Consider the following 10,562-nt stretch of genomic DNA (forward strand, 5'->3'; position numbering starts at 1 on the left):
AAAAAAAAAAAAAAAAAAAAAAAAAAAAAAAAGCAGCAAGCCTGATCTTTTTTCTTCCCTCCAGAGCCTGCCTGCCTAAGCTGTGTGGGGGCCCAGTGATTCCCTCCGCAGCTGTGGTGCCCCCCAGGTGCCTGCAGGCAGGTGCCACCATCGCTGCACAGGGAAGCACTAGCTCCTGCCTGCAACTCAGGGACCGCTCTTCCCACCAGCAACTTGCTCTCCCCTCCCCACTGCTGGAGAGGCAGATAAGGATCAGGCTCTGACATGGGTGTACATGACATGGGTGTTTACTTCACCCTAAATTGCAGCAGTGTTTTTTTTAAAAACAAAAAAAACAAAAAAACACACTGCCTCAATTTAAGGACAACTAAATCCCTGTTTCATGTACAAATACCCTATTGTGCTTGTAGGAAAAAAAAAAAAAAGAGTGAAGTGCTCAGTGCCATTTTCACCTCAGTCGTCACAGGCAAGGTCAGCTCTCAGACAACTGCACCTGGCAGCACAGTTTGAGGAGGAGGTGAGAAGCCAACAGTGGTGAAATAACAGGTTAGGGACTATTTAGAAAAGCTGGACATGTACAAGTCCATGGGACCAGATACGATGCACCTGAGGGGGCTGAAGGAGTTGGCTGATGAGATTGCAGAGCCACGGGCCATAATCTTTGAAAACTCATGATTATCAGGAGAGGCCCAAGATGATTGGAGAAGGGCAAACATAGTGCCTGTATTTAAGAAAGGGAAGAAGGAGGATCCAGGGAACTACAGACCAGTCAGCCTTGCATCAGTCCCTGGAAAAATCATGGAGCAGATCCTCAAGGAATCCATTTCTAAGCACTTGGAAGAGAAGAAAGTGACTAGAAACAATGAGCATTGATTCACTACGGGCAAGTCATGCCTGACCAATGCCTTCTATGATGAGGTGACTGGCTCTGTGGATGCGGGGAGACCAGTGGATGTGGTATACCTTGATTTTAGCAAGGCTTTTGATATGGTCTCCCACAGCATTCTCGCAGGCAACCTAAGGAAGTACAGGCTGGATGAATGGACTGTAAGGTGGACAGAAAACTGGCTGGAGCATTGGGCTTAGAGTGTAGTAATCAATGGCTCAATATCTAGGTGGCAGCTGGTATGAAGTGGATTGCCCCAGGGTCAGTGCTGGGGCTGGCTCTATTCAATGTCTTCATCAATAACCTGGAAGATGGCATAGAGAGTTCACCCTCAGCAAGTCTGCAGATGACACCAAGCTGGGGGAAGTAGTAGATACACTGAAGGGTAGGGCTAGGATTCAGAGTGACCCAGACAAATTGGAGGATTGGGCCAGAAGAAGTCTCATGAGGTTCAACAAGGACATAGAAAAATCCCATGCACCAATATAGGCTGGGGGCTGACTGGCTGGTCAGCAGTTCTGCAGAAAAGGACCTGGGGGGTATTACAGTGAAAAATAAGCTGAGCATGAGCCAACTGTGTGCCCCTGTTATAAAGGAAGCTAACGGCATACTGGGCTGCATTGACAGGTGTGTTGCCAGCAGGGCAAGAGAAGTGATTATTCCCCTCTATTCTGTACTGGTGAGGCCACATCTGGAGTACTGTGTTCAGTCTTGGGCCCCCCACTACAGAAAGGATGTGGCCAAGTTGGAGACAGTCCAGTGGAGGGCAACAAAAATGGTGAGGGGGCTGAGGGATATGACTTCTGAGGTGAAGCTAGGGGAATTGGGATTATTTAGTTTGAAGAAGAAAAGCCTGAGGAGGGATTTAATAGCAGTATTCAACTACCTGAAAGGGGGTTCAAAAGAAGGAGTTAGACTGTTCTCAGTGGTGGCAGAACAAGGAGCAATGGTCTCAAGTTGCAACAAGGGAAGTTTAGGTTAGATATGAGGAAGAATTTTCTCACTAGGAGGGTAGTAAAACACTGGAACAGGTTATCCAGAGAGGTTGTTGACTCTCCATCCTGGGAGGTTTTTAAGACCTGGCTAGACAAAGCTTTGGCTGGAATGATCTAGCTGGGGATGGTCCTGCTTTGAGCAGGGGATTGGACTAGATGACCTCCAGAGGTCCCTCACAATCCTAATTTTCTATGATATGGGAAGCAGTTTGGGCTTTAAGAACTTCCCATATCTTAGGAGACATGCATACATACACATGCAAGCACTCTGACTTAACATCTGACCTCCTTTTCTCCAAGCCACCAACAAGAAATGGGCCAGAAGTCGCTAAGCTTTCGCTGTCATCATATGTTGTAAAGCTACAACAAGTTTTTTTTAATTAATGAGGCATAGTTTAACAATCAATTTGTACATACCTTGGTAAGTTAAAGGGGTGATCACCAGCAGCCAATATAGTTTTGGCATGAACAAATCAAGCCAAACAAACTTGACTGCTTTCTTTGACAAGGTAACTAGTTTGGTGGGTGAAGGAAATTTATTAAGGCTTTTGATAGTCCCACATGACATTCTCAAAAGTAAACTGGAGGGTGGATTACAAAGAATTTTTTATATGGATATCTAATTGGCCAATTAACCACAAGCAAAGGCTAACTGTAAATAGACCAATGTCAGAATGGGAGGAGGTCTCAAGTGAAGTTTCACAATGCCTGTTCTCAGTCTGGTGCTGTTTAGCAGTTTTATTGGTGACTTGAGTTCATAAATTGTTTATTCATCTGGTTTGCAGACTATACTAAATTGGAAGATCTTGCAAATATTTTGTGAGGATTAGGATTCAAAAGGATCTTAGACGGGTTACGGATAGCGGAATGAAACTCAAAGACAAATATAAAGTGCTAATTAAGGAAAGAAAAACTGAATATGCACATAGAGAATGGGTTATAATTCACTAGGCAGCAGCACTGCTAAGAAAGATCTGAGGATTATAGTAATCACAATCTCATCATAAGGCAGTAATGTGAAGCTGTCACAACCCCCCCAAAAATGTAATTTTTGGCTATGTTAAGAGAAGTATTGTATGCAAAACAAGGTAAGCCATTCTGTAACTTGACTCAGTGCTGGTTAAGCCTTGACTGGAGTACTATGTGTAGTTCTGGAATCTGCATTTTAAAAAGGTGAATGAGGGAGACAATATAAGGGTTGAAATACAAGCTGCATAAGGAAAAATTGAAGGAACTAGACATGTTTATTCTGAAAAACGGGAGATTAAGTCAGCGGTGGTGGGGGAGGAAGGAGACAAGATAGCCATTTTTAAATGTATGAAAGAACTGCCACAGAAAGCGGGGCACAGCGATGATGGTTTAAAACTACAGCAAAGCAGATTAGGTTGACTCTCAAGAGAAACTTCCTAATAGACAACTAGACAAGCTGCTTAGGGAGACTCTGGAATTTCTTCAATGGATTTTTTTTTTAAGAAGAGGCTAGTCAGGAATCTACCTGGGATTGTTTAGGAATAGGGCATCCTGCCTTTGGGCAAAGAGTTGGACTTCAGGACTACTGAACACTTCAAGTCAAAGTATAATCACTGGGAATGAAGGAAAGGAAATCTCAAACTTATATGTGGATGGTGACATTTAACATTAGGTTTTAGAACTTTAACTGAGCACTTGTGACCTTTTTATGTTTAAATTTTCAGCCCAAATTGTGCATTAATGGAGTCCTTGCAGTAAGACAAGAGAATGATTAATATCAAGTCCCATATTAATCATTAGCTGTGATCAAGGAGATAAATGAGTGTCTGGTATTCTCTTTAAGTCATACCATTCTAAATTCTTATGTACTTCCACCAATCCCCACAGGGCAATAAAACAGTCACTGGATCATGGAAATCCTGGTCGTGTTCCTTTTTCTTGCCCTTGTCAAAGGACTAGTATGATTCCGTCCAAGCTATGCTATGGCAAGCCACTGGTAAATTGCAGGTCAAAGAAGAATACTAACATGGAGCAACTTCAGTAGGCCTGGCTCAAAGGCCACAGAATTCTCCCCATGGCACAAGCCATATAATATTTCTGAAGAGGTTTAAGCTAGTTTAAACAGTGGTGAAAACTACACTTCCTGGAACAAAGGTAAGAACTGTACCACTTGTATGCTACTTAGAATTGCTCTGGAAATCCAAGAATTGAAACATAAGGAAGCGTAGACAAGCCCCAAGAAATCGATGAAAAGGCACGGACTTAAAAAAAACAAAGAAAATGTCTGTATTAAAAGGTATTTTAGAAAGGAGGAACATAATAATCAGAGATCAGCAACTTGTATATATAGAAAAGTTTAGGTGTTGTCTTCTTTAAAAAGTTACTTATATTACCAAACCCTAGTTCTGTGTCATTAAATAGCTTTCAGCAGGTTTGATTTACTGAAGAGAACCCTCTAAGAAAAGCATCTTTAGTAAATATATTTGCAGAAGTAGTGTAAAATTTCTCAAGCACATTGTTACAGTTTAATGGAGTATGGAACATACTTAATGGGGAATTAAGCTATAACAATGTACATCAAAAACTGTACACCACTGCTGTAAAAATACTTATTAAAAGATACAGCCAGTAAAGTTAACCTTTATTTTTTTTTATAAAGAGCTACACTGTTCATATTTTGCAGACATTCAAGCCTAATGTCTCCTGCTCAGCATCACATTTTGTTCAGTTCTCTAGGATTCCCTCTGGATTATCACCTTATTGCAGGCTTAGCAGTCACTCTGTCACATAAACCAACATGTATATTAAGACAACTCTGTCTCAAAGATTGAAAAAGGACCTCTCTCAGCAACAAGAACACCTAAATGAGGTTTAATCCTCATACATCAGTATGCTTCCCTGTGGATACGAGCATGTGAGCATAAGAAATCAACTTCCTTGTTTCATACCCCTACAGGGCCCATTCTCACTGGCAAGTCTGGCCCATTGCCTACTTTAGCCACAACTTTGCTACATGCCTTTCTCCCATATCTCTGTCACAAGGGGAACCAGGCTTTCAGTGCAGAGCTATGTCAAGCATTTAGTCTCCCTTTTGAAAGGGGTAAGGGGACTAAAATGAATCCTAGCCACCATTAGAAGGATGGCAGTAAGAATCCTAGCAGGAACAACAGCTGTATTTCTTCTGTTACATCGCAGACCTCCCAGGAGGAACATCCAGCAGCGTGTGTGAAGACTGTGGACTGCAATGTGATTCTCTGCTAGTTCACTGGCTGCTTCAGTTTGCCAAGATTCAAAATAATAAACATTATGACAGATGAAGTTATCTTGGTGGTCTGTGTGATCAGGCAGAAAACTAACCAAATTTGTATGAAACATAATGATCTCTGTGTGATAGATCACTTACAAGTTTTTTGTATGATTTTACTGCAACAGGAAGTACCACAGAGCCATCCTCTTCATGGCTCTCAGGCACCTTCTTAAATCAGTTGAATTACTCCCCCTGGATTCTTCTTCTTTCATTGTTGCATTACACCCAAGTCCCATGTATCAGTTTCTCTTCTCTATGGGAGCCCTCTGAGAGTTTCTATTTCCCCTTCCATTACTTCCTTTTTTCCCCCTCCCTACAAATAATCCTTGAACAGCAATCTCTGGTGGCACCTTGACTTCATTCCGTTGCTCATGCTAAGGTCTATTTTCTTATGCTTCCCATATATGCTTTAGGCATAGTATCTCTCCAAGGCAACTGACTGATATTACAGGGAAGGTCATAAAAGGTATCATGTACATCAAAAGAAAAAAAAATGTAAATATCAGAACTGCTCTGCCCTTCGCCTTTTCTGTGACTGCTCATTTCTGAGGGGCCTTGGCTATTGATCTCACCCAAGCAAGGCTATGAATAGAACGCTACAGAATAGAACAAGAAAGAGATATGGCAGCAAGGGGTTTTTTTTCCCTTTTCTTTTTGACCTTGGGCAACAGATGTTGATAAAGTATCTGACAAAAAGATATTAAGAGAGATGAATATTAGGAGAGAATGTTATTGGACAGTGTAGAATTAAAAAAAAAATGGTTTGCACGCTACTTTATTTATAGTGGAACATAGAACGAAGCAAAATCCTGGAATGAAACTCTGGCTGTCTTCACATGGATTGAACTAAGCATTACAGGAATTGTTGTCAAGCTCTTATTAGTTGTCTCCGTCTCCATATTATTTAAATGAATGGCTATATAAACGTGTGGAGAACAATCAGAAGCAATGGTAGATTGGTTGCCAATGAAGCCTTCTTACTCTTCTCTATGTATACAATGAAATGGAAGACACAGTTTCCATGATAGAGCACATTAGAGTAGTTAATTGCTGCTTTGTCCACAATCCTTCTTTTCAGTTTGTTCAAAAATGTACTCGCTTTGTCCTTGAAGTCACAGATTTCAGGATGCAGAAGCAATACTGGCAACTCTTCCTGTTGCTGACAGTAAGCACAGTAGGCTTCTATACTATTCTTTTAACAACATCTGACCATATGCAAGACCAGTCTCCAAGAAGTAAAAACATGGGTTACTGCCATTGTGCACTCATCGCCCATTCATGAAAGAGTTTCAATTCAATCACAGGCATTTCTGACCAGCAAAGCATGGACTATATTACCTGATAGAGAAATGCAGGAGGACCTCTGTTCCATTCATTCATTTGGATGAATACTTATTTTTGGGACCCCATGAATTAACACTTCCACAAGAAGTATGAGCTTGTTCACCGAGACTCCACAAAGTAGGCAAAGTACTCTGCTTGCCTGAAGCCCCACCAAATTTGGTGTAGCTCCAGACAGGTGCAGGGTCTACCAATGCAGGCAGGTGCGAGTAGACAGGGGTCTACTTGCAGTTAATAAACAAGAGAACTGAGAAGTAAACCATTTGCTATACAATGCTCATTCTCATGAAAAGTTGTCTTGTAACAGTTGTCTGAAAACCATACTAAAAGGAAAGCTTCTGCTATCATCCAACATATTAGGAGATTATCCTCTGACAAAGCACTCAGTACAAACAAGGCATCATAATAGACAGGCAAAAAAAAAAACAAACAGAAGGGAAAATAGAAAATAAAGAAATGACACTACCCGAAACAAAGAAAGAACGGATGCCAAAAAAGTGCAATTATACTTTCCATGACAACACGTACAAAAGGGAGAGAAAAAAATCAGCTGTACCTTTTAAGCTTTTATGTTCAATGTGCAGTTGGTCTATGTATTGAAGGAGTTTGATCAGCAAGGTTTTAAATATTAATACCAAGAATCTGGAAATAGTATCTAACATTCCACTATCTAACTTAAAAAAAAATGAAATAGAGAATCTTTGCCTTCAGGGGTGATGGACTACATTGTTGTTGCTATTCAGGATTAATTTTATACTGCTGTCTCAGTACAAGCTCAATTTAGTCCCTGACAGATCATTGTGAACTAGTTTTCATGTGTATACTGCAAATGTGCACTGCAGAAAAAGTCTATAATGCTGCTTTGAAAACAGAATATAAATCTTTTATAGACAGCAGCAACAGTTTTATATGTATATCAGAATCATTTACAGCCTTCTGAAGAACAACTACCTCAGGAGTGAAAAGCAGCTTCTGTTGAAGAGTATATAGCAACAGGTTCAGTAAAGAATACCACTTCCAATTGAAAATGCAAGAAAGTTCAGTTTTAATTCATATATAGCACCAAAGTTAGTACTACTTGTAGTGAAGAAAACCAACAACAATTCTGAAGTGACCAAAAATCTTGTATCGTGATTTTGTCTCAGCTAAAGGATGGTACCTCCAAAGCCCACAGCAGCACTGAACCAGTACTAACTCAAGAGAAAGAGTGCCATGGCTGAATCAATGTCATCACTCATGACACTGCACAGCACAAAGAAGCATCTAAATAACTACTGACTCAAATATGGCTAAGGTAAATGCTTTTTTTCTATATAGCATATGCCAATCATAATTTGAACCACTGATTTTCAACCTCCAGCCTGCAAACCAAATCTGCAGAGCTGTCATCTACTCCACGGGGCTCTCCATCGGTCTAGAAATTAGGCAACAGAAGAGTGATGGTAGTGGTAATTGCTTCGAGTTGCAGCAACTGATGCTGCCACAGCCGCCCTGCCCCCAAATCTCCAAACCCATTGGAAATCCCCCAGACCAAATGACGCAGCCCTACATGCCAGATGCACCAGTGCACAGGGTCACTCCACAGCTAGATTTGAATCACAGGACTGGCCTATGCCACTTATCCAGCCTGAGAGGCCAAAGGTTTGAGCACTACCACTGAACAGTCCAGTTAAGAATATTGCAGTTCCATCAGCAAAACTTCTTAGCAGTTGTGTGTTGTGAAGATGATGAAATACATTCATAAATCACATGAGCACCGATGATCAGTAATGATGAAAAGGAAATTGTTACTATAGATAAAGTAAAACTACTGCTAACACATTCACAAAATACTTTTGTCCACAAAATACTACCAGCACTTTACCTAAGTAGATCAAGCCAAATCCTCCTTGGCCAATCATAGCGCCCAGCCTCCACACTTTCCCTTCAGTGTCTTTCAATACCATTCCTTCTGGAAGCGGAACAGGTAGCTTATTTTTCCCTTTCGGTGGCATCACACCTTGAAAGAAAAAATGAAATGTAAAAGTAAATGAAAACTTTCAATGCCTTTTAAACAAAACAGAAAACGTAATGCAGTTTGGCTCCTATTCTCCATTACCATGCATCTACGTAGTCACTTATCTCTGTGCAAAGAAGGCATTAAATGCCACTAAATCCAAATGGCAGCATCTTGTCTTCTCTTTGAACTGAAATTCTCAATAACAGGAGGCAAGGAAAAGGAGAATGAGGGCCTATACTTCAAGTTCAGCTGGTCAGACAATGGAAATAAAAGGCTTTAGTTCACAGCCTGGTTGCCAAGCTAGCCCCAGCCCCCAGTGTGTGGGGCAAGAGTGTGTGTGAGGCAGGGGGAGCCCCAAGCACCCCCTCGCAGGCTGGAACTCTGCCAGCCTGCAAAGGGAAACCTGCAGTTCCCCATGTTTTTCTCCTTTAAAGTTTGCTGATCCATTTTTAAAGCTTGCTCGCGACCCTTTCATATATTTTTGTGACCCACCTTTGAGGTTGCAACCAACAGATTGAGAAAACCCAGCAGTCTTTCCTGCCCAAGTGCAGGGGGGCTGGACCCAATGATCTGTAAGGTCCCTTCCACTGCCAACAACCAGAAATGTGGGTTTTCCAGAAAAGCTTGAATTAGAACATTTTCCAACGCCCTAAACAGAGTGTGATCTGATTTAGCATGTTTATTTGATTTATATTTAGTACACAAAACTAAAAGAGGACCCCATGTTAACTGTAGATCCCAACAGCCACAAGAATTTGAACCAAAATGTTTAATTAAGAAAAACATTAAATACAGCACGCTTAATGTGGTTTAAACGTGATATTCAAACAAATCCCAAGCATTACGTGGAAAGAAATTATTGTGATTGGAATACCTGTACAAATGTAAAGACAATACACAATAGCACGTACTTCTGTTACACTGTTTGTTTAAATTTAAGGAAAAAACCCAAAGTACTGAAAACTGTTGTCACACTAATCTTAGCACACCCAAAGCACTGTGTATGATATGCTGTGCTTTGGTTTTGATTTGACCTGCACAGACAGTTAGGTGAATTCATAACTTGATTTTGGGTTTGGATGATTATGTGGGTGTATTTCCCCTCCTGTTTACAAATCAACAAAACATTTTTGTATTCTCTCTAGGTATAATCACCTGGAAAACATGCATTACTACTTTGAAACTGCCAAGCTTGCCGAATATTGTATTAGGCACCCATTCGCTGTTACTAACAGATTTTATAAAACAGCGAATTTCGAGAAATGAAAAACTTCCCACAGAAAAAATCACGCGCTGGAAAATATTCCGTTTTGGGAAATTTTCCACAAGAAAACTTTCCGTGCCCCGACATCTCTGCCAACAATGACGAACCGCTGTGCTGGAGAAGAGGCTGCCCCTCCAGAGGTCATCTCACCCGGCTTTCCTCAGCCCGTGGGGCAGCCCGCCAAGCCGCGCGAAAAACGGCAGTGAACGCCCTCTCGAAACGGGGGGCCAACTTTAAAAACGGAGGCTCCTTCAGAGGGGGCAAGCGTGGGAAACCCTGGGCTGCGCCTTGCAGTGTGCCAGCCTGCCTGGGGGGCAGCAGGGTTCACACACGGGCCCTGGTACAGAAAGGCCAGAGAAAGAAGCCCTGCCCCTAGGGGCGTCTCACCCGGCCTTGAGGCTTCTTGGCACCGCTGAGCTAATGAAGGGGCAAGAGTGAAGACCCCCCTCCAGGAGCCAGACACGCTCACTGTCACTGCGGGACTGAAGGCGCCTCCTCGCAGCCGCCCCGGGGCTCCGCAGCCGAGCACCAACCGCCTTCCTGCGCCGCCGCCGCCACGTCCGGAGCCAGCCGGCCGGGGAGGAGCAGGCCACGCCGCTTCCCGCCCCTACTCCCGCCCCGCCTCGCCTGGGACGGCCTCGGCGTCTCTGGCTGTGTCCCACTCGCGGCTCCTTGTGTCCCTCCCCGCGCTGAGACCCGCAGGGGACGGGGCCCAGGGCTCCCCGCTTGTCCTAGGCAGCAGCAGGGGGCTCTCCAAAGAGACCAGGAGCAATGTATTCCCAATGGTTTCAATATATTCC

General features: G+C 42.6%; 1 protein-coding gene across 3 annotated transcripts in view; it reads right to left on the bottom strand.

The window, feature by feature from the left end:
• The window catches only part of VRK2 (vaccinia related kinase 2), an 83,072-nt gene extending 72,740 nt beyond the window's left edge, over positions 1 to 10,332 (bottom strand). The window contains exons 1-2 of one of the 3 annotated variants that reach the window (XM_019516648.1): positions 10,150 to 10,332; positions 8,364 to 8,497 (exon numbers count right to left, since the gene is read on the bottom strand). In XM_019516648.1, the coding sequence (XP_019372193.1) occupies positions 8,364 to 8,493 (130 nt within the window). In that variant the 5' untranslated portion in view covers positions 8,494 to 8,497; positions 10,150 to 10,332. Of the gene's footprint in view, positions 1 to 8,363; positions 8,498 to 10,149 lie in introns of those variants that run through there. The other 2 variants (XM_019516649.1, XM_019516650.1) reach the window with 2 other exon arrangements.
• Between the last annotated feature and the right edge of the window lie 230 nt (positions 10,333 to 10,562).

This window comes from Gavialis gangeticus, unplaced genomic scaffold (genome assembly GCF_001723915.1).
Source record: "Gavialis gangeticus isolate Ggan-Ray unplaced genomic scaffold, GavGan_comp1, whole genome shotgun sequence".
Lineage (NCBI taxonomy): Eukaryota > Metazoa > Chordata > Crocodylia > Gavialidae > Gavialis > Gavialis gangeticus.